Below are 24,749 nucleotides of genomic sequence, written 5' to 3'. Positions count from 1 at the left end.
TCTGTCTTAACCAGTCTGTGATGGATAGGCCTATAGGAACTTTTTTATTTTAATGCCATACGCACGGTCGACTACCACAGGAAGATTTACACAGATTTATTAACTTTTGACGTATCTGTTGATTTTGTGAAAGCTTCATACTATATTAGGTCAGTATAGTAGCTTGGACAAGGAATGCGACACCAGCTCCATGGCTAACCAGCGTTATAAGACTGTTCCTGGTACCTTGTGCGGCACCGTTGGGAGGCTACCCGTGATAACGGATGCCAACAGCCTACGGAGTCCGGCCCTGGCCACACCTTTGAGAGTTCCAGACTTTGATTTTGGGTCACTTGTATTGACGGTCTTTATCGATTGTCTACTTTTTATTGGGGCTTTTTTTTTTAACCCCAGCTCCCACCTAATCTTTGGATGTTTCTCTCCATGTTCTTCTTGAAGCATGTTCTTGGTCCGAGGTTAGCGTTTAGTGCATGCGTATATTTGCAATGGGCACGTACAGAAATCATGATTAACTAGAGACCGTAATCGCGGCGAAGCCATGATGCCAGAATTTATTTTGTTTAATTATAACCTGTTAAATGGGGTGGGGCCTGACTATTTTGGGTTTCAAGCTTTCCGGTTCTTTTTTTTTTAAACTTAACTTAAAACAATTCTGCTGTAGACTAACTGCGATGTTTCATCATTCTCAAGCTGAAAGCCAATATACCCTAGCTTTACAAACCTGGAATAATGAAAGAAGTTGCTGTGGTACCGGTGTTACTGCTGTTAATTATCATTGGTGAATTGAAGCTGCTGTTCTGCTCGTCATTAACTGCATCGAACACGCGCGAATGACTAAACAACAGCGCCCACTAATACGCTCCGCAGTCCCAATGGTTCTGATGCCATACTGGGCACGGTTTCCGTTACGAAAACTTCACAGTAACGAACTGTATTGTGGCTGAATACGTTTCCTCCCGCCGTTGTTGCACTTTTCCTTTTGTTGTCATTGCTTAGAAGATGATGCTCTCTTTTGAGAGTAGAAAAAATTAAACATCTCAACAACTCTGCAGCACATAATAGGCCTTGCTTTTCCTGTATGACTCAATCCATATTTATTATCGCCATTTGTTCTATAGTTTTACAAACACACCCCTTCGTCTATTATCAGTTTGGCCTTTTTACACAAGTAAAATTTTGAACTCGAAAAATTATTCACATCATATAATTCCAGTTTAATTGAAGACACGGACAAATCAATGATTACGAATAATTCCAACCAATATTGTTCAAATCTGCAGCGGCCTTACTTACATGTATAACACTTCTAACTGCGAAGATGGTTCTTTTAAACTAACAACAGTTTTAGTTGTTTACAGTGCACAAACAAACGGAGGTGCAACCGACCCTAAGAAAGATGTAACAGTTTGGTAAATTTTCTCGTGCTAATTTGCTGCAGGATGAAATATATGGTTCTTATTTTGGACTCATGACATAAGCCAAAAATTCTTGACACTGACTAAAACAAAATAGTACAAACATCAGTGTTAATCACTTGCGTCAGTTTGGCGACTATGTTCGGGCTATGTTCTACATGTGAAATAGTCTGGAACCTGAACCTTTGAAGTAAGGCCCACTGGTGTCGGTAAGAAGTAAAGTCGTTCAGATTAACTACATAAGCTTCGGGAATACGCTTCTATTTACTGATTTTCTATTTCGTTTGAAGAGGTGTGCTGACTCATTGACAGACTTCTTTGAAATGGGTGAAAAATCGGTTAAATCTCGTTTCTGAGAATATGTTCGCTTGATTACTGAAATTAGTTATTCTCTTGAGGGCGCCCTAGGGGGGAAAGCTTGCCAAAGAACAGTCTGAGAGGGCACTGAGTGCGAGACCATTAAATCTAAGACATTAATTGACAGTACTGATCAATATTAGAATACTTAAATACGTAAATGTAAGATCTATGTTTTCAAAGCAAAAGTCAAAAATACTTATTCACAAGCTCTAAGTTTTAAAATTCAACAGGATCGCGGTGAAAGAAAAATAAAAATGACCAGTCAAATCGTATTTAAGTTTGACCAAGTTGATTTTTAGTTGCACTACATTCCGTAATGAAGGGTGGAAAGTCAGCGAATAACAATTAAAACGAGGACAATAGATGAATTCAGTAGATATGAGTTACTCCTCACAAGAGATTACTATGACATTGGCACGTGAATTAACGATTCCGCAGTTGTCGCATCTACGGAGCCCAAATAAAGGCCTTAGCCATTCTTCGCTAAGGATGATTTGCTCAACAAATTTACTAAAGCAAGAGTGCAAAGGAGGATACATTTTGAGTTAAAGCCGAAGTCATGCAAAAAGGTGCATTATCTGAAGTGTATTAATTTTCCTATTGCTGATACAAAGAGGATCTGCACTAGCCTTAATATTGTGTAGATTCTGGCGAATTTCCCTTCTATAGCTTTTTCCCACCTAGTTTTGGCCCGTTTTCCCTTGCTTGTCTGTGTCCACACGGCAATTTAGGCCCACCTGAAATTCACCAGTACCCTTTGTGATACGTCTCACAAGGGATACTGTTGATGTAAAGCCAAGGGAAAGTATCCCTCTGAAACCGATCCATTTTGGAAAATAACTTCTCACAGGAAAAAACCTCATACAATCGCTTTCCCTCTTGCAGACCGATTTTATTACGGTTTATGTACAGCAATGTTTACAGTTTTGTAGTCCAAACAGTCCGGTGCAGCCATCTTTAGAAACTGGTTTTGTCCGCACGGATCCGGTTGAATCCGGTTCCATACGATGGCTATAAATAGATCTTATTTTTTTCTCCATCTAGCAGTCGACCAGGCCTCTGCCCTTCCAGAAGTCGGCCATACACCGGGCGTTCTTGGATCTCCTCTTGGCAGCGTTAGCGGCGCCATTCAAGTCCGTCGACTGGGCGCGTTTAGTAAGGTGCTCCTGTAGTAGCTTGAGATATCGTGGTCTGGCTCGGCTAAGCAGACCCATGAATCCTACGCTGGTCTGCAAGGCAAGAGAGAAAAAAAGAAACAGAAAAGCGGGTTATTTTACTTGGCACGGAAAACGAAATGTCTGGGTTGATAGGTCTTCCATACGTTGTAAAGGATATGACGTCACACAAAGTCATTTCGGCGCCACCATAATTACCAATCCACGCTTTGTGCGTGTGAACCGTGAATACAGTAGTCGTTATCTACTCGACCTTCCTTTAAAAAGCTGAACAACGTTGATGGTCATTGTGTACCAATCTTCTCCAAAGTTATTCCATCGAGGTATAATATTACTATATTGTGCTGTGCGAACAGGCATTATAAATACTGCATAAGCTGCATGGCTGTCCAGGAAGTGAGCCTGGCTTTGGGAGGAAACAGGAAATGGCGTCACGTTTCGGCAGCGAATAACTTTAAATATCACAAAAGGAAGAAAAAACAGCCTTGCTTATGATAAAGTGCGACACAGGCCTCTGACCTGTACAACAGGACAGTGATCAGACAGCTGAGTTGCACCAACCATTTGATATAAACCACCCTAACAACAATTTCCAAGAATCTGTAGACACAGGCTTTCCATCGACCAGAACACACAACAGATCAACGAAATTCAGAAACATAAACGACAACAATAAAAAATCCTCAAAGAACTGGACAGCATGAGTTGGTGAAATTCAGCTTTAAAACATTACTTTAATAATAAGCCACTCTATAAGCATGCCATATGCATTTTGGAGCAGGCCCGAAAATAAACCCCTTAGTTTAGCCGGAAACCAATAGAAACAGTAGAGACTGGGAGCTGAGAGCTGATCTCTTCCTTAAACATGACTGACCGCTGGTCGCTTTTTTCTGCGTTTATAATTTTTTTCCCCACAGTTTTATGGCACACTAGGGCTGTGACGAAAAATGTATCGAGTTCGGTTTCTTTCACAAACCCAGGGGCGACACTACCACTTAAATCATGGGAGCGACTTCCGATACTATTTGCGTAGTCGGCGCTCGAGCCGCACTCTTTCCCCTTCGGCTATACTGAAGTGACAAGGTGGGTCAAAACGGCATCGTTTGTGACTTTTTAACGCGAAACGCTGAGCCACAGAAACCTAGATTTTTGTGGGTCAACATTTTTGGGGGGAGAGAGGTGCGGCTGTTTGGAAACCATCTCACTCTTGTAATCCACTTTGGCACGATTGGAGGATCGCACGCGCCAGAGAGTGTGGACCCCGGAATTAGAGCTGACACAACGTCCGGATCGGTTCCCAAAGATCTCACAGGGGCGTCGAGGCTTTACAAAATGGCCGCTGATGTCCCGAAACGGACTTGTCGGCATCCCGCTGTGTCCCATCTCCCAATTAATTTTGCCTTCACACTGACACTGCATCGTGTTTTTCCATAAAAGAAAAGTGCCAGTTTTAGCGGTTTGAGATCTGATCTCATGTTGGCCAGGGACCTCGGTCCGATTTGATGGACGAACGAAACCCCCGGGTGCTGAATAGGTCTCCGATTACACGCAGTGTCTGAGGGGTTGCCAAGTAGAAAGCACAGACTGCGCCAAATGCATGCGAGGGACTAATTTTGGCGCCAAATTGACACTTGGACATCCAGCCTATACCACACCAGAGGTTCATGCGTCAGGTGAAGGGGGGGGGGGTGGAGCAGGGAGAAAAGGGTGACCCCGACAAACACCGCGCCTTTCATTGCCACGGACCTCCAAGAAGCCCCACTGTTCGCATCGGCCAGGCGACGGCGAGCCATGATCCTAGGCAGTGACCACGGTTGAACCGTATTTTTAGCGTCGCAGACGGATAGCGAGAGCCCCTCATCCATTTCTGGTGGGAAATGTCATGTCAGATTAGTAACATACACTCGCACGATTAAATTACAACAGGTCGACATTGCATTCGTACCCTCCGGTAGAGGCGAAACATAGTCGAACAGTAAGGCACATTTCCTGGGATGATTTATTAGGATTTTCATTACCGACACTTTGCTATGTCGCCTGGAATCCGAAGCGTCATCCATGTGTAAAACAATATATTTGTCTCTTGAAGGGACACGTTCAGTCGCAGGTAATGCGTTCGGGTACATGCTCTTCTAGGAGTAAAGCCTTCAGTAGGGAGGTTTCCTAAACATGTTCAACACAACCCATCTTTGAATGTGCCCCCGAAAATTTAAAGTTCTAATAAAGTTCTATAGACCTCGATTGTAAGCAAGGCCAATTAGACATCGATGTAGAAAGCAGATATCAACGACACATTATCAACGCAAACACAGTTTGAGAGTAGCGTTTGAGGTAGGATTATGATCGGTTAATTTTTGGAATCCATAAAATGTTAATTTTGTGGCAGGTTTTACCCGTTTTTTCATCATTTGAAAAAGAAAATAGGGACTACGGTAAAAATGGTACAATTTCAGCACAGTTTTATTTCATCAAGTGTAGAACTGCACGCTATGTTGTTCATCGGACGTGGTACACTGCGTAAAACGACGCTAAACCAGCAGTCCCCATTCGCTGTCTTTCTTTAAAGGTACAGTCTATCATTTTCCATTTGTGCATTCCTTTTAGGCAACAAAATTACTCAGAATCTAAAGAAAGGTGCCTAGGAACAAACCTGATGAGGTTTCAGTTCAGTGAATACTGTATGGTCATAGATTTTTTTCTCAGGATTTCAATTTCACCGTTCTCACGTTCAGTCGTATGCAGTTACGCAATGTTAAGTACCTGCGCGCGCCTCTAATGCCAATTTCAAAAAATTATGACGTCTTTAGAGGCATCGTTGGAAATGGCTTCCTTTCATTGTTTTCCTCAACATAACAGCCTGCCAGAGAGAATAATTTTAACGGGGAGTTTAGCCCCATAACGTACTTTAAACCAAGTATGGTTTTCAAGCTTACTTTCATCAATTACTTTTTGGATAGCTTCAAATGGAGGGACTGTACCTTGAAGTGGCACCATTGGAAAAGGTGACGTAGCAGGATACCCGCGATTCAGTGACGATAAAATATTAAAAACCCAATTCCAATGCTGGGCTCATTCATGTCGCGTCGTCGTTCCCCCTTCCCTGCAGAGATTTTTGGCGCGTTTAAGCATCAGTTCCCGCCTTATTTCTATACCTCCCTGGAGATCTTAGCTGAGATATTTGCTACCTCGGGTCGACGAAATCCCAAGCGATGCAGCAGCTGGCTGGGGAGCAGAGCGAGGCGATGATGTAGCAACAGCAGACGGCATACGCTTGAAAATGACACGACGACGGGAATTATTGATAAACGATTTACGGTTTGTCAAGAGGGCCTCGAGACGAACAGCAAATGGCGCAACGGGGAAAGTGAGCGATCTCTACCCTTATACGAGTTCTGGTTTTGGCACGAAAGGGCAGAATCAGCAATTCAATTCCAATTTGCCGGCGCGGCGGAGGTTTGGTTGGAGGGGTCCGATCAGCCGACTTTGTGGGTCAAAACATTCACAGTCGCCCGTACGAATGACGGGGGTGTTCGAAATGGGGTATCTCGCAGCTGTGAAACGACAGAAGGATAAAACACGATTCGCGTTAATAGTCAAGATTTACTCTTCTTTCGTGAGTTATCGAGTTGAGTGGCCGTTCTTCACTCATAATCATACAACGACACTGCCGATCGAACGCGCGCAACACAATAATCCTGAAAGATAGCTCTTTCAAGCACAGGCTGCCAATCTAGCTGATGCCTGCCGTAAATCAACGGCACTGGGCAAACGACGTATACCTGAAATTGGCCGGGACAGCCTTGCGCGACGCCCCGCTAGTTTTTTCTTGTGCAAACTTGACAATAACAAGGACTGCGTGGCCTGTAGGCACGATGAACCAGACACGTTTTAAAATGAAAACTTAGAGAGTGCTGTATCAAACTTGCACGTTTGCACAGGTGCCCGGTTTTGCAATATTTGGTCAAATTTGAGGTAATCTATGGAACTGTCTACTATACTGCTATAAGTTGAGATACAACGTAAAAGCGGTAAATTAATGCATTATGCACATCTTCTTGGGCAATGTCAGGTTTTTAACTCAAGGTCGTAAAAGGTTATTTTTCATCGTCATAGGAAAAGCTGCTTACAACAAAATACAAACGAGGCACAGTTACACACATTTCCCTTCGACCGGACTTACACTTTGCAAATGTGTGCAAATCATCCGTATCTCTACGCCCACACCTAGTTTTTATAACATTTTGTCATTTCAAGGCCGATATTTGACGGGGTAGATGCTATATTTGAGACACCCCCGACACTGGCTCATTTAACATTAACATCGCAGCTTTACGTATTATGACCGTAGAGGATAATATGCGTGAACGTGACCCCCGGTTCGTGTGCTTTATTCGCGGTATGTACCAGCATAACGCAGAGTCGCAGCGCAAAATCATCCCGCGCTAGCGAACTAATTTCTCAGAAGGTCACCCAACGTCAAATATTGATGTACATTCTTCGGGTTCGGACCCAGTTTTAATATATTTTAACCCTGTCTCAGGTTTGATATCAATTGGGATTTTTTCCATGCCTTCAGAAAAAACCTACAATAAATCTGCCAGCCTCAGAGTCACAGCTGTGAGATTTTTAATCAATGTCTTCCACAGCTTCACAAATGAATGAATGTGCATGCTTAGAATGCAAAATGAGGTGGAAAATCCAGCGGTCGCAGTGAAGGTGCAGATAAGGAACTGCGTTTGCGAAGGTCGGACATTTTACGTTGTCTGCCTTCAATTTCCCCACAATAATTTTGTGTGGGGATATGCCTAAAATTCTGGATCTTATTCCTTCTGGTCGGGAGAGGTTCCAGAGAAATACCAGTGTATACTTTTTGCAAGCATTTTTGCTCGACAGTATTCAGGAATACTGTAATAATATTTTCAAGAACTTCATTGTAATTCGGGGCAATATAATTAATTCAATTAAAGAGTTGAAACGTACTCTCAAACAACGAGGTTGTAAAAGCAATTTTGGGAGGGGTTGGGATTGGCGTGTATTGGGAAGGGGCGTAGTCATACTGCCATATTCCTGACCACGCCCCCACATAAGGCGCAGATTGTCTACTGAATGATTGCTGTGGCTCGATATAGGCCTCTTATGAAAATGGCAAACATAATTATGCATCCATTCTCTGTTGATGTATGAATGGCGTCATTGTCGGCGAGGTTGATACGGGTAGCTCCTTAAGGGTAATTAAATCTAATATCTTGAATAGATTTCCCCTAAAAGCCTTCAACGTTCGCGTGTCCTTGAGCTCGGCATGATGGTCTGCGTCCGTTTCAATCTAAAAATCTATGCAAACAAACAGAAAAAGAGAGACATCAATTCCGTTGGCCTATTCAGTGCCAGTGCGTCTTGAACTTCGCTCTTCTACACTAGGGGATGTAATTAGATTCGAAATAGATTTCGGAAAAAACTTAAACAATAATTACTTCTTGAACTGTCAACAGCGGATCTGGAGTGACGTCAAAAACTATTTATACGCGAGCTTACCGAATCCATTGCTGAATTTTGCTTTATTTCTCTTCGTTTTCCGTATGGTTTTGTTTGTTTGCATTCACCGAAGGATGGCTCGAAGTCATTAGGTGCAGCAGTAATAGGCCTTGAATAAATGTGGCTAACATATGTGGATTTAACTCAGATCTTTTCTATAAGGTCACATCATACGATATTGACGAATTTTAGTAGAAAAATGTGATAAAAATTATACTGTTTGTCACATCTATTATTCTGAGAAATAAAACGAAGAAGGAAACATAATCGGAAATAAGCAAACTAAAACGAAGATGTACAAGCAAAAATTGGCACAAACCAGCAGATTGAGGATTATGTTTATGAGCTTATCTCTGAGAAGGTTTTTCAGTCGTAATGCCAAAAATTGCTGAATCAAGTTTCAATAATTCTGCAGCGGATTTTGGAATCATGCAACGAGTTACCACTGCAAATGACGTGTTCCCCCGCGTGAAATAAGGAAACCACTGATCAGAAAAAGTACAGATTCTTCAAATCTTCGTGTCCTCAAAATGATCACAATAAAAACTGGCCCGCATTTCCGTTTTCGAACTTTATATTATGAACATGGCACGTTCGACGACCTTTACGGTCATTCGGTTACTTGGCTGCAGAAACCGTGAATAACTGTGTGGAGGGTGTAAAACTGACAACAATCGCACCTGGATAGTATCGATTCTGCGGGGGGGGGACACACCGTACCGGGTGGCTTTGCTTAAAAAGCATCACGGAAATCGGTGACGTACCAATCAAAACCGAATAACAGAGTCGGTATTCGGCCGTATCGAGAGATCTGAGAGAAGCCGCAGTACATCTGCATGGTTCAAACACAGGAGGAGAACCAGTGGCAAGCGACGTGACCTGGGTATGGCATCTTCGCTGGTGACCAGTTTTGGCCAGGCACAATAAATATTGTCCCTGGTCGGGAATTATAAGCTTCTATGATTAGAACGCAATGAACCAGTTCATGCCACGGAAATGCCCCCGGAACGGAAAGGGTCGTATGTGAATTCAAATAGAAGATGGTCCCAGATTAAACGTCTACAGTTGATACTCACTGCCTGATAACGCAGAGTCGCATTCTGCCCGTTTACCGTTGTGAAATCCAGTTCGCTTTTCCTTACAGTTCATTAAACCTTGATCGGGTAGCTGGCTAGTGTTGGAGCGAGGTTAAGCGCAGGCGTTTCCGTACTTCATAACCCCTGCCTCTACATTACACCAACAAAAAGGGAAATAGCAATATTCCTTGGCACGTTCATCGCTGTGCATTTCTTGGCCCCTTTATCCTACAAGCGGAAGGATATCAATACGGTGTGACACGAACCCTGTTGACGAAACCAAATATCTCTACAAGTGAAGAGCACCGACTTTGTAATCGAATACACTCCCCTAGCGGTGATGATCCGCTGTGTCGTTGTAAAGGCGAACATTATGATCTGCGGTTCGACGCCGAGTTCCTTTGTTTTTGTATCTTTCACTTCTCGAAGTAATTGAACACTCGTTCTCGACGAACAATGCTCACGCAAAGGAATATCGTCAAGGCTTCAATAGAATCCAACTCTCGCGATTACGAGCACACGAAAGTCGGATATACGCCTCGGCTGGCCGCTTTCAAGGCGAGACATAGTCAGAACGAAATACACCTACAAATTGCGTACAAGATTGAATGCTGATACTTTGAATAGGGTTTGCCTCGGCACGGTGTTTTTCTTGCCAAAGTTACAGAGACGTAGTTCTGTCATCGTGGGTGTATAATTTCACGCTGAATGCAGTTTGCAAACGATAGGGACAAAACGTGGGTAAGACAAGACCATGAGGGGGCGGGCAGATAATCCAAGCGGAGTGGGGGCTGGGACATCCATTATAAAAACGACAGTAATCAGCTCCCACGAAGGATTTTGACAGATAAAAGAGCTTATTCACAGGAAAGCGATTTAAAAAATCTTGTTTCCTGAATCTATCATATTCAGTGTAATCTGTTTAATGGGGTGGTGCCAGACTATTTAGGTTTCAAGCCTCTCTTTCACTTTTTTTCAAATGAAACTTAAAGTATTTAAATATACTTTATTAAAAGTTAAAAAAATTAAGTTCTCAAGATGAGTGGCCGTTCTCCAGTCATATCCATCATTCTTACTTGGGAAATTAAGAAAGTTTGTATTGCGCGAAAACAAACTTTTCGTATGTGTGTTAGTTCGTGAAATAAAAAATCCTTGTGTGCGTTTTTTTTTTAATTTGGACACATTTGGACAGCATTTCGCATGAATGAACACTCCAAACTTGGGCAATTTCGTCTGCTGTAGGCATATAGTGGCTAAAAGCTACAAAAGTCGTGGTAGTTGGCGTAAAATTAACGATCATCGTTGACGAGACGCAACACGAATTTTTTTGCTGTGTCGTTTTGGTGGCCAGCTATTAAACAAGAAGGTACCACAAATAGTTTTAAGAGTAAGATCTAACGAACTGCCATTTCCTGTTCATTTCTGAAATTGATGAGGGCATTTTCATGTTACAATAAGAGGAATTATGTCCTGAAAAACAACAAGAGACGTAGCATCAGCCATACCAATTACACCCATACGTCCAGCATTCAAGGTTAGACCTAACAAATGGCATACAATGTATGTAGAAGGTAACCTTTCTCTATGTAATCTGGACCCTAATGGAACGAGCTACTCTCAAGATTGACAAATGAGAGAGCGCACCAGTTCTTAAGGCTTTCGATTAGCCCTGGCAAACAAATCATCACAAAAATTCGTCAGAGGTCAACATGTATTTCACAAGAGTTGCGCGAAAACAAACTTTTCGTATGTGTGTTAGTTCGTGAAATAAAAAATCCTTGTGTGCGTCTTTTTTAATTTGGACACATTTGGACAGCATTTCGCATGAATGAACACTCCTAACTGGGCAATTTCGTCTGCTGTAGGCATATAGTGGCTAAAAGCTACAAAAGTCGTGGTAGTTGGCGTAAACTTAACGATCATCGTTGACGAGACGCAACACGAAATTTTTTGCTGTGTCGTTTTGGTGGCCAGCTATTAAACAAGAAGGTACCACAAATAGTTTTAAGAGTAAGATCTAACGAACTGCCATTTCCTGTTCATTTCTGAAATTGATGAGGGCATTTTCATGTTACAATAAGAGGAATTATGTCCTGAAAAACAACAAGAGACGTAGCATCAGCCATACCAATTACACCCATACGTCCAGCATTCAAGGTTAGACCTAACAAATGGCATACAATGTAGAAGGTAACCTTTCTCTATGTAATCTGGACCCTAATGGAACGAGCTACTCTCAAGATTGACAAATGAGAGAGCGCACCAGTTCTTACGGCTTTCGATTAGCCCTGGCAAACAGATCATCACAAAAATTCGTCAGAGGTCAACATGTATTTCACAAGAGTCCAATGTTCATGAATCACGCAAAATCATTTGCCAGACGATTAAACCACGTAGAATTGGGTCATTCGGTCTCATGCGCAAGCCAGGTATATATATTCATATAATTCATATTGTTGCGAAAGAAAGCGTGCGAGCGTGCAAGATACAAACGAGCGTCCTTTTAGTGCCGGAAAAAGTAATCAAATTGGGCAGGATATAATATTTGTCACATAAAAGAAAAAAGTTCATATTTTTTGCAAGGCAGTAAAATTGTTTTATTGCAATGGGAAGGAAATGCCGATAAGGCACATAATTTAGTTTTCAAACCTCCAGGAGCCCGTTTTGAAAGAAAGGAATTCCATTTCTATACCCAAGAGAAATGTCAAAAGGCTCTTTGCTTTTTCCAAATACAATAATTTGGAAGCCATTTCTGTTCATGTCTCTCATTATTTAGAACAGTTCAATCATAAGGCTTTTAGTTAGTATCTTACAATGTTGAGAAATGAATATCAATTGGAATAAAATCAAAACAGATCAAATCACATCGATCAAATCAAACCAAAGTGTGGATGGACTTAGCCCCATGGTTCCTTTGCTTCATCCACTGGCTTTTTTTGTGTTTATGTGATTTACGCGCGCCCCAGATTCATCCAGGAAATACAATTTCATACCAAAAATAAATGAGAAATTTTGGTGTCACCCCTACACAACCGCACAGAGTTGCCACAGATTCTAAAGGCACTTCCGTCTAGAGAATCTTTGTGACGAACTATATACTCTTCGGAAATGCACAAAAGAAAAACCTAATCAGATTCAAGTCATTTCATACCTACGTAGGATACAGGCAGTGGGCGTTGTCAGGATTTTTAGCAAGGAACTGATACACCATCGACAGTGAAAGGGGGCGCTATTTTGCGTTTTTCTTAGCAACTTGGTGATTCTCATTCATTTCACCACTTTTTAATTTCTCTTTCGTGTTTTCCTTCTTTACTGTTCATATTTTCCGGTTGGAGTTCTCCTTACCCTTCTCCCGCGAAGCCAATGCATGGCAGGACTGCTCATTGTGCCAGTAATTTGGAACATATTTTTGGTTGTTGGTTCAGAATCTGTTACGACTAAAGAAACTTTAAGTTTCACTTTAGAGGTTCCAAGGTTTAGTAGCATAAAGTCTTATCTGCTTGCATTTAACCCACTCTGCAAAAAATCGCCACAAACGGAAAGAAGACATTCTCTCGAACAGGTGTACAAACACGTAGGGGCGCGTATAGTCCTTGCCGCTCGGGTAGGTAACTTAAATGCCGACTTCACTGAAGGCACGTGGAGGGCCTATACTCTGCTCTGTCCGGACCGCGGATGACGCACAGCAACGCTCGATATTTCATCTCGAGATGTCGGAACTGCCAGTGGATGAAAACATCACAGCTCGGGCGGCGCGCCTGTTTCAAGACGGATTCTGCTCTTCTCAAGTGAAACCGGAATCCCGTCAATATCGAGGGCCCCGGATTTGGAACGCGAACCGTTGGCCTTTTGCCATCCACAAATGCGGATTCCACGCGTCATTAAGCGATAATACAACTAGGTCACACATATGAGCTTTTTTGATGGTTTGAAAAGCTAAATGGGCATCTTGGCTGATGTTATTGTTGCCACGCACGAGCAGAGAGTGAACTTCCACAGACTGAGACGCAAACATTTTCGGAAACCAGTTAATTAAAGAAAACAATGCGTTGTTGCGATTAATTTCTCAGGGGCGAGGACAAATCGAATCGACGACTAAATAAGAATGGCAAGTACATGACATTTCGCGTCGTCAGTCGTTTTACATAATTGTGAACATACTTGCGACGATATATTTACATGCAAAAACTCGTACACACACTTCCGTCCCTTTTACGGGGATCGTGTTGTGTGCGCGATACTATGTCGTAGGGCCGACGTATGATACATAGGCCTAATATACTAAGTTATGCATTGTTGAGTCCAATCCTGTGTTTTGTGACCCGATGTGGATACGCACTGCTGTTAAGGAACGAGACCTGTAAAGCAAATTGCCACTGTACGATGCATGACGATAATACATTACAATAGGCACCTGAACTGCATAACAGCTTCGTTATTGGCAATTTAGGTCGTGGGCATAAAGGAAGGACAAAAGAAGAAGTCCGGACGAGCTGACTTGCGTAGTGAAGTAGGTATACGAAAAAAATTGCCCGAGGTTCGAATCTGAGGAGCATTTTTTGCCTCTCCTTTTTTCAGTCTGTCTCCTGGTGGAAAATGTAACTTTAAAGGATACTTCGTTTACTGCCCAACGTTGTACAGGAGAAGTTTGCTTTATTAAAGGGAAAAACTGGTAACTTGAACGCAATATCGATATGTGCCTCACTAATTATCATGGCACATATATTACGTAATACGATTACTTCTAGGTTCCGAATATTCGGATTTTGCTGTAAAAGCCTCGTTTGTTACTAGCTGCTGGTAATCGGATCAGGTGACTTAGTCTAGTTCAGAAGCCAAACGATTTCATTAACAGAGACCCCTCAGATGTCTGGAGATTTACCGTGAACGTATCCAAGAAGTTAAAGAAAAATAAACTTTAGTATATCGTCATATTAATTAACGGGTAAAAATAACGATGTTTTGTATGAGGTTTTCGTATATAAACCATAATGCCATACCTAGATCTCTAGAGGGTATGAGTACCGGTGATAGGCTAAATAATTATAGGTCACGGCAAACTCAACATTAATCATGTTTGAGCATTGAAGTCGTCCTCTCAAAACAGTGCAGCACGCACAGACCTTTGCATTTCCGGGCCAAAGATCCCTGGCCTTAACACCAGTGTCTTGATGAGCGGATCTGGATCAGACCTTAATTACGACGAACTATATAGGGGTTAAATGTGACACTTTTTTCTCAAATGCGCAATGATGTTTTTGGCTTGATGACAGAAGAACTTTGAACAGGCACTATTTCAAAGCCTGATAGACGGCAGACAACGTTGTTTTCCAAATGAAATGGCGCTGGAATTATTTGGTAACTCCTTCATCAACCTGAATACATGTCGAGCGAAGATCACGCCATTGATGAAAGAGTTATTAACCAAGTAATCAGGTTCCAAAGCAGTCGCATGCAATTGGCCAAAGGACGCCATATATCCCCCAAATTTTCTCTATAGTATCCAACTTTATCAAAGGTATCCTCTGAAGATAAATGCAAGTTTCCTGTTTTTGTGCCAAGGAAGGATACATTTGTTCCTCGCTTTACGGTAGACGTTTATTTGTTCGTAATGGTATGGCGGGTATATCAAATGTTTGTTCAGAATATCCCGTTTCATACGGTAATTTTCCGCTGAGTGACGGTGGTGAATGTGCTGCAATTCCGACGGGCCGTGCAGGCTTTCACGTTCATTGGCAAAAGAAATTAAAGATCCATTACTACCCGTCAGTTCAAAAATTTGCACCAAGTGCGACCTGAATAACTTCCTCGTGGTGGCTGGAGGGGGAATATCATTTGCGCGGAAATATCCCAATTTAGATTTGAAGAAAGCTCAAAGCTGGGCGCAGACGTTTTCGGATATTGACCAAGGGTTTCGGACAACAAGGTGTGACAACATGGTACCCATTACAGGAAGGAGGTTGAGAGGCCTTTAGAAGACTGCTAGATGGGGTACCGTCAGCTACATTTGGCATCAGTTTTGGCACTCAGCAAAGTTGGCTGACTCCAAACACCCACGAACTGAGCCGAAAGGCTGATTTTCAAAATGGTAGAGAATATCACAAAGGCAGAATAGCGATGAGAATGGTTGCCATGCCGGCTGTGACGTCATGCATATGCACCCCCAAACGCTCAGGTTTACCTATAATTCTTTGTGCTTCCCGACTAACAATACTTTGCCTGTGCTAATCAACCCCGTTATTCATTGATTAAACCCCCTTTGCCGGGGGCATGAGGTGCTTTATTCTGAAATTATTAGGTCCCTGTTCCTGTAACTACAGAAATTTCACTTAAACTGGAAGCCAGCCCTTTGCATAAAAGAGACAGCGTACTTTTGGTAGCTAATTCAATTCCACTAAATCCCACCAGTCTCGGGAAGTCCTTTTTTGGCCGAATTCCCAGGTATCTTTCTACATTCGATGGTACTTAACGAATCCTACCCTGGCTAATACAATTGCTTTAATTATTATTATAATATTATACATATTATGTATATAATTTTTTACCAAACGCTGGCCCGTTCCAACGCTACAAAGCGCTGGTCCAAACTGTGCGCGGAATGTCGTAACACAACAACGGTGACAAAGAATCCTTTCTGACCATAAACAAGGACGGCGCTACCCAAGAAGTTGGGGAGCAATAAGTAATAAAACAATCTTGCATTTTAGTAAAATCTAATCTGGGGTAAAGAGGCGCGGAGGGCCAATTACAAATGGCTCATTACAAAAAGAATGTCTTTCCCTCTCTTGGTTCCACTAGAAGCGCAACGTGCTTAACGTCCTTGAATAAAATTCAATTTCAAAAGCAAATTACGGTGATGCGACCTTGCGAAAACTGATCCATGTTGATTCGAGCTACGTGGTTTAGAAAGATTCGTGGACGGGTCTTTTTCAAAAGTGGTGAAACTATGGATAGGATCGAATCTTGCAGATTTTTGTAAGCATCTGGAAAAGGTCAAATTTTACCATTTTACCGAATGAAAAAGACGAAGTTAATTTCAAACAGTCTTGTTGGTCAGGTGTCTGTTACGCGGAGTTGCAAAAGTGTTGTTGACTGGTGTGCATGTTCATTCCATAAGACACAAACACGCCGACACCCTCCGCCATGAAAATGTACATGGCAATGACATGAGATGATAGGCCTGGGCCTACGCTATGACAAAGCAGTAATTATTCTTGTCGAAAGTAAAGTGTTACAGTAATTTCAATAATGTTGAATTGTCCATTTTACAGCGCTGATGTGCTGACATACATCCGTTCTGGTTCCTAAAACACAGTGCTCATAACCACTTTGATATTACTTTCAGTGTATCAACTCGGGGTCTTATGCAAGAGCTGTATAGCGAGGGAGTAGCCCCAGCTTCAGACAGAGGAAACAAAATGGCTGTTCATTAATTTAGTGCTGTGAAGTACAGCACTGCAGCTATTGCGTGCTAATTGTCCACGTGCACTGATGCACAATCCACCATGTTGGTTCCAACCACAGAGACATTCATGTCGCAACTCTCTTTATGAACAGCTCTGCCTCTCTATTGTCATGCGCGTCTCTGCGGCTGCTTTGTAGCCACACAAGGCACACTGGCCCTTTCATTATAACTGTCCATTAACAGGATAAACAAAAAGGTCGCTGGGTAGTCTAATAAGGGCTGATTTCCTGTTTGTGCTCATTATTCTAAACCAACAAATCGGCAGGTAAATAACTGGACTCAACCGGAGCTGACAAATCGGGTAAAACAGCCCGGGGCGGTCAATCAATCGGGCTCCATCCCCGCCTGTTCCCAACGACGAACGAGCGGGCCTGCGCAAGTCAGCCGGCAGGTAGAATATAGACGGGAATAACCCGTGATGACAGCTCGGGAAAAAACCAAAGGGGTTCTATTTTGCTCGGTCAGGTTATCATTCCGTTTACTTTTCTGGGCACCCGTGCCCCTGCGCTGACTCGTGACGTGATGAGCAAGCGGGAAGAATCTTGGAAGAGCGTCGGCCAGCAAGCATTTTCGGCCTCAGCGCAGGGACAGCGTGCCAGTGAGCGATCGGTCCCCACAATTGAGTCTGAAAGCCCGGATACTATATCCCGCAGCCGTGCAAGGACGTCCTTGAGGTTAACCAAAAAATCGTATTTACAAACTGAAATCTTTCAGCAATCGAGTAGGGTACGGTTTGGGCCGCGGGGAGTTGACTAGGAAATCTCCAATTTAGAAGGGTCATTTTCATTTCAAGTTTGGAATAATCCTGGCTATTACTGATCCGGCGTGATGGGAGTTGATACCGAGAAAATTAACCGCAAATTGGCCACGCTTTTCCCCTGCGAGCATTTGACCAAATCGACAGAAAAAAAAACAGTAACTACCACAACCTCAGCATCTATGTAACTACCGTTGCCGATTTGTGAATTGGCGACAATGACATGGAAATACATATATTTGTTTTATATAATATTCTTTATAAAATGGCTGTTTTATATTTACCTTGATAACAAAATAGCACGATTGACATTTTCACAGGAAGCTGGAAAATCTTTCAGTTCACCCTGAAAACTGTGATACACACGTAATCCAACAGTTAAGTGGCGTTGAAGTAACTATTTCCGATTTTTAATTTTAAAAATTAAGAAGTGAAACGTACACAGTCCTCGCCCAAAACAAAAAATTATATCATAAAATTCTAAGTTATCATAATTGATAAATGGAACACTGCATTAAAGTGCAACGAAGTTGAGGAGAATCGCTTCAGTTTTATTTTGCTTTCAAAGTATTTCAAAGGATGTCTTGCTGCAATCACGTGATCTCTTACACATGCGTATGACCTCTGTCCAAACCCAGCGTTGACTGTGCGCAAAGGAGGCGATTTCACACACGACGGAAGTTGTGCATGTTCACTAAGTCACATGGGATACATGGCACAGTAATCAGGGAGCGCCAACGCAATGTCTAATCACGGCAACCATACATCAAGCGCAGTCTCTTCCGGTGTTGCAAGTGGAATTGATCACCCGCTCTCGGAGTCCCACCGGTTCGGGATTCATTAACCCAAAAAGAGAAGTATAAAGCGAAATCATACCCCTGCACATATTGCAACAGACGTAAGAGCGCCAAATACCCCAAAAGTGCAACGAGACATTTGCGTGTTTAGTAAACATTAGGGTGTGTAAGACCTGGAGTTTAATTTCCTTTGATTACGGAACACTGCAGCCAAAACACACATCAATTGGCCGTCCAGCGGCGTACACAAGGAGATGATATGTTGTCGTGGACATGATGGATGGAGATCTTAAATGGAGGTTCCTAGTCTTGATTCCTGGCGCAATCCAAAAACCAATTAGCGAGTCCATCGCTCAATCAGACGCCCTTTTTTACTCTGTATTTGATGTCAAAAACTGCTAGTCTGGAAATAAATTTCAGAGTAGTCTCTCTAATTTCATCGGAAGAAAGGAATGTAAAGCGTACACGGTGATGTTTCATTTTGTTGAGCGGGTCTCACACCCCCATTCCCAGGGTCTATACATCGTTTTCAACCTCGACCCCCATAGTCGACCCTGGTATGGTTATTTCTAGCCTTCCATATGGTAACTTGCACAAGAAACGAGTTTTCTGCCGCGTACTTGGTGGTCACAATATTTTAGGAATGATTCTATAATTAGCTTTGGCTTCCGTTATGATTATCTTTGCCAACGTGTAATCCACTGGAAAACAATTATTTTCCTGGCGTCTGTGCGACAACTTCGGGAGGGTCCCCGAATCCGTTGTCTAAAATCCAAAAAAATCAGAAATGACGTCAGCTTAATATTGCAGGTATGTGTAGTTGTCATTATTATTGTTGCTATTGTTTTGTTATTCAGTTGTTGTTTTTATTTATTATTAATAAAAATGTTTACATCCAGGAACATTACGAAATAAACAAATAATAAATAGAGAATAGTCACAACGGAATACAATTTTGCAATTTCTCTCCGATGTGGTCTCTCTGATGATGATAAAACAATTAAAAAACTAAGAAATAAATGTGGTGTTCTAATGTGATGGGCTAAGATCTTTGGTGAAAAAGTGGATTCTGGAAAAAGTAAAAGTTATACAATGAACAAGAATGAGGTCCAATGTTCAATACTGCGCAGCAATTTAGAGGATCGACAGAGAATAAATTTATGAGGCGTTCACTAGCAGCAAGAATAGTCATCCTTTTGAGGGGAGGGGGAAACCAATGTCTGCTATCAACAAGACACAGAATAAACCAAACGAGCATCCATTTCACTAACGACAGTCATTTCTCCTGGCTCCAATTCCGAAAGCCCCGAGCCATAAATTTTTTCGCGACTGCGAATCCGTCCACTGTTCGCCGGACTGATTCCAAATATTTTCCGGCTCTTCCGTGTTGTGTCGAAACACAACCCGCCGCAATCGTCTTGCACGCACCCTTTATGAAAAGGAGATGTCCTTGTATTCTCCCAGGCCTGCTCTTGAAATGAGCGCGGGAAGTTATGACGAGAATTCGAATTCGAAACGTATCAACCTTGATACAATCCTCCCCGTATTACGTCACACTTGTGTTGGCGTTTCATTAGCAGTTTATGATCATTCAAGAAAAAAAGCAATTACCAGTTCGAGATACAATGTAATACCTTTGCTGGGGGCATTATCCATAATTAGCTAACCCAATTTAGTACTTTGGGACGCGCGAGTTTCCAGACGTGAATGCGACAATTACGCTAATGAACACCACGCCACATCGTAAGAGAGAGTGACACATGATGGCAGAGAAGAAAGGGGAGAAATATTATACAAAAGATAATTACATTTTTTTGTGTTCCCTCATTTTGTGGTCGACGCTTGAGTGCGAAATTCGGAAAATGTAGAGACATCTTAAAACAATATTTACATTGAACGAACATTTTTATTCAGAAAAAAAAAATATGACAATAACATTGAAAAGACCAAGTTTCTCACTGCAACTTCCTTTATCCTGGAACTAATGCTGGATGTACACAAGCTTTTGGTTGATGTGAAACAGAAGAATCGATACTTTGGTCATTCTACAACATTTCATTTAAAGATCATTCCCAATTTTGGTAACCACCATTCATAGCAAACCAGAAAGTTGATCGGTCTTCAAACGATCTTGCGCCCAATCGCCCTGTAATACCGCTGTTTTCCATGACGTCACCTGCAACCTTTGCATTCTGAACTTTTCACAAGAATCACCATTACAAAAGTCGCGAAGTTAACAGCGGTGACATTCTTAAACTCCTCTCGCAAAATGCTCCAAGAGTGACTCCAATTTCAAAGACGGATAACATTTTTTCTTCCGCTCATTCGGATGTCTCCGGGCTGCTTTTATGGCGCGTGCCGGGTTTGATGCTCGACAGCAATGCGGCCAACTCGACGACTTCGCATGCGCGCGCGTCAGAGGAACAAAGTTTTTCGCCCTTTCTAGCACGCGCCGGACTTGGAAGGATCGCCCGTGCTCGATTTGTTGCCATCCATCATTGGAACAAGCTAGGCACACGGCAGGGTGAGCTTCAAGATGAAACTGATCTTCCTGTTTGTTATCTTACCCCGACGAGGGTCCGGGGAAAATGTATTTCAAGTGCGGTGTTGGGGGAAATTTCGAAGGCTTGTATCTCACCTGAGATGAAACTGCCGATTCAAATGCGAGTGGGAAAAAGGCAAGGTTTCACTGCGGGGAAAACCTGACTGAATGTATTGTCGGTGATGACAAAAGGGGGTCGGAGATGATGTAAAGGCATCATGGCCAAAGCCAAAACCAATTCCGCTGAAGCGTGTCATAGCAGCACGCTACATTAAGTTTTGATCAAGTTAAGCAGTTCGTTCAAAACAGACGACCGCATGCGAAGAAAAAAAAAATGACAGCCGAGCAATGCTACATGCAAGATAAGACCAATTGTTGTGGGGACTTGCGTAAAAAGCCTCTGCCTTCATCCAATTTCTGATGCTAGGTACGACGGTCGCTATCAAATTACATGTAAGGCCATCTCTTTATTTTCCCTATCGCGCCACTTCTAGGTGGCACTGAACGACGCACAAGAAACGGGTCTCCCCATACCTCCTACATACAACGGGCTCAGGTGGCGCAGTTACATCATAATGTAGCCTGTTAACAACGGACATAAATGAGCTTTTGTGGAGACTAAGGGCATAAAATATACCCTGATTAAGGCATTGTAAAAAACACCTCGAATTTAAGACCACGGGGCTTACCACACAACGAAAATACGAATGGCCATTGCCGCAATAGAAAGCACCTCGGGTAGTAAAAAGAGAGAAGGCACGATCGCTGCATCTTGGAAAAGAAAGTTATAAAATATCTGGCAACCTGGATCAGTTTTCCAATGTGGAAATTCAATCTGGGGATGAACTACATAGCCTTATGGAAATGAGAAGAATTATGGATTTTCTTTTACAATGCGATCCTGGATGAGGATCAGTTTGAATAAGACGTTGAGAGCGTAACAATACGTGCTTGGAAATTGAGAGGGCTTTTGTCTTGGGTGAGGTGGCCAGTTCCACTTTCATGAGTACTGCGCCGCGGAAAAGGGGGAAAAATAGGGCTCTGTTGCTGTAGGACGACGGTCTTGTATATGTTTTCTCTTGGCGGCGATTTATGATGTGTGCAGTCGGTGCTAATGATACGATTAGGAGAGCCTGGGTAAAATGTTCCGTCAACATGCCGCCAAAACATGAGCGCCTCGTCATGTCCCCCTACGCCGTCCAGCCAATCAGACTGAGGGCCGTCGCTCATTCGCCCACGTTAATCGGGGAAGAATATTGTCACTGTGGTCTTGTTGGTGTATTCCTGGTGCATTGCAAAATGGTCTGGGACTGTTGCTTACCTCTTCCTGCCGGTTACCGTAATTGCTGGATAATTGCAAGCGCGCTGTGCCAGGTCTATTAACGTTTAATTGTTAGTTACGGGAGAACGGTCAGCGTCAGTGCAATATTGGTAGGAATAATGAGTTTTTTATTCCAAGTTTGGCCACGGTGTCTGGCATATCGTGTAATGAACCAGTCTAACATTTATGAAAGTTTCATGAAAAACCACAGAATGAGAAATGATTTCAAGGGCGGAAAGTTGGGAAGCGGTACCTTGATGACAAAAGTAGTAATAGGGTAAATGGTTAAATTGAAAATGGCATTGGCACTTTTCTTCGAGGTGGGATAGTTATAAAGCAGTGGTTTGTTTACTGTACGATTATTGCTGGCAGTCACTCTCTAAATATATGACGGGATTGTTTGCGTTCTAGCAGAAAAAAACTGGCACACTTGCCAAATTACAATACACGAATATGTGTCAGTTGACATTTTACAAACACTCAAGAATATGAAGTGACGGTGATGTTTCTCTCTGACAGTCCGGACATTTTCAAATAAACACCAATTTGTAAATTTTTTCCAAGTCTGCAGACTCATAGCCAAGCTGTAGCGTATGAAGTCAAGTATGCAATATGGCTGGCAGTGTTTTGCTCAAAATCGCAGCATTTGAAGGTGATTCCAAAAGCTAACCAAATCGATCGGCAGTTGCATTTTTTCACTTAGCCAATGCATTTTTCAAAAATGGCCAGGATATCTGGCAAGCTTTCTGCTCCATCAAGCCACAACCTCCGCACAATCCAGCTTCTATCCTTAAACCCATAATGTTGTTTCACTGTCAAAAGGAACGTCACAGTCTGGACAATGAGATATGTACTCACCCCGTCGACATCTGTCAGGTCGCTGTCCCCTATGATATCCACCTGACTGACGACTAGGAGAGCGCAGAGCGACAGAACTATAAGCCGCAACAATGGCGAGGTATTCATTTTGGCGGGTAGGTGGACCGAGACGGGCGCTGCCTGTACCAAAAGAAGAGGAAACCTTCTCGTTTCTTCCTGCCTTAGTGTCTTGAGATCTCAGTGTGCGCGTGCGTTCTCTACGTGGACTCGCCGAATTTGAGGTTCCTTTCACCGCGTCCGCCGAAGGTGTCTGTGTCGAGCTGCAGCGGTTGTCGTGCTTTTTAACTCGGTCGGACTAGGGGGCGGTGTGTCGTCCACGACTCTCGTCTGATTGGCTACGAGTTCAGTGACGTCACGGCTACGTTATTGTCACACACAAGCACGCGCTTCACACGCACACACTAAAATCCGCCGGCAGCTCGCAATAAACAAAATGTGGACAATTTTGGCCTGTCGCTCTCGTATTTTTACGTAGAAATTTTTCTCATATCGACGCAACTTTTTTCCGCATAACAAGGTTTCTGTCGGCAATTTTGTTTAAGAGCGGGATCTAATTTATTGATAAGCATGCGGCAAAATTGCTATCCATAATGAATGACTGTGAGTGGTACAACAAAGCGACGAAAATAACCTCGCACATCAGCGCCAACAAGTTTGGCTTGTTAGCTTTGCGACGCTACAATTCAACGATATACTATGATTTCTTATTCATGTTGCTGATGGAAAAGTTCTACAAGTCCATTAACCCAGCCTTAGGTAGTTTTTAGAAACTCTTCAACCTTTGTGGTTCGGTGGTCTAGAGAACATGGGGGAACTGATGCACAATTTCAGCAAAGAAAAACGCAGCCAGTCTTTCAGTGAAATCGAGCGGTGGTTCGGCTTTCTTATTTCTGTTGTTTCAGTTTGCCCTGTGGCCAAAATCACAATATGTGTCTGATCATGTACATGTTATCCACGCGAAACACGGATCCATTACCCGCAATTGACAAAAAAATGAAGTGTTGACAACAGCACGATTCAACTACCAGAGTTAGAAGCCATTCCTGCGGTTGCACAACGCTCGTAAACAGGTGGTGCGCATGCGCCCGCAGCATGCATGCCTCTCCGACCAACAAGGCGCGTGCATTTGGCAAATTACGACATCTTATTGGTCGATGAGGAATGTAACGCGCGCGTACCTCCCTGTCCACGAGCGTTGCGCCACTGCAGTATTGGCTTCTAAAGGCCGTTTTCCAATACTCAACTTCGGCTCCGTCTTAGAATTCAACTGTTACTACCTGACTTTGAAGCTGTAAGTGCACTAATTAGTCTAATAGTGCCACAGAACATCAAATAAGATGCAAGAGAGCAAAAACTTACAGCAATCCAATTTGATTTAAATGCTTCAGGCCCACAATCGTGAATTGGTTTTGAGAACGAAGACGGAGACA

At 42.8% G+C, this 24,749-nt stretch overlaps 1 protein-coding gene across 1 annotated transcript; it reads right to left on the bottom strand.

Annotated features, from left to right (window-relative positions):
• Positions 1 to 1,065: 1,065 nt before the first annotated feature.
• On the bottom strand, positions 1,066 to 23,595 carry LOC147796384 (uncharacterized). Its single transcript, XM_087147418.1, has 2 exons — positions 23,299 to 23,595; positions 1,066 to 3,004 (listed from the first exon to the last, which is right to left on the bottom strand). Exons 1-2 carry the CDS (start codon positions 23,404 to 23,406, stop codon positions 2,816 to 2,818), a joined length of 297 nt encoding a protein of 98 aa, XP_087003544.1. The 5' UTR covers positions 23,407 to 23,595; the 3' UTR covers positions 1,066 to 2,815.
• Positions 23,596 to 24,749: the final 1,154 nt, after the last annotated feature.

This window comes from Acanthaster planci, linkage group LG16 (genome assembly GCF_054643075.1).
Source record: "Acanthaster planci isolate LZ-2023a linkage group LG16, COTS_SCS, whole genome shotgun sequence".
NCBI lineage: Eukaryota > Metazoa > Echinodermata > Asteroidea > Valvatida > Acanthasteridae > Acanthaster > Acanthaster planci.
This window is presented reverse-complemented; position numbering and strand designations above follow the sequence as displayed.

Coding starts and splice junctions, on each gene's coding strand:
- LOC147796384 (XM_087147418.1), bottom strand. CDS start 23,406: ATGAATACCTCGCCATTGTTGCGGCTTATAGTTCTGTCGCTCTGCGCT. Junction 3,005..23,298: donor ACCTGACAGATGTCGACGGG/GTGAGTACATAT, acceptor CTTGCCTTGCAG/ACCAGCGTAGGATTCATGGG.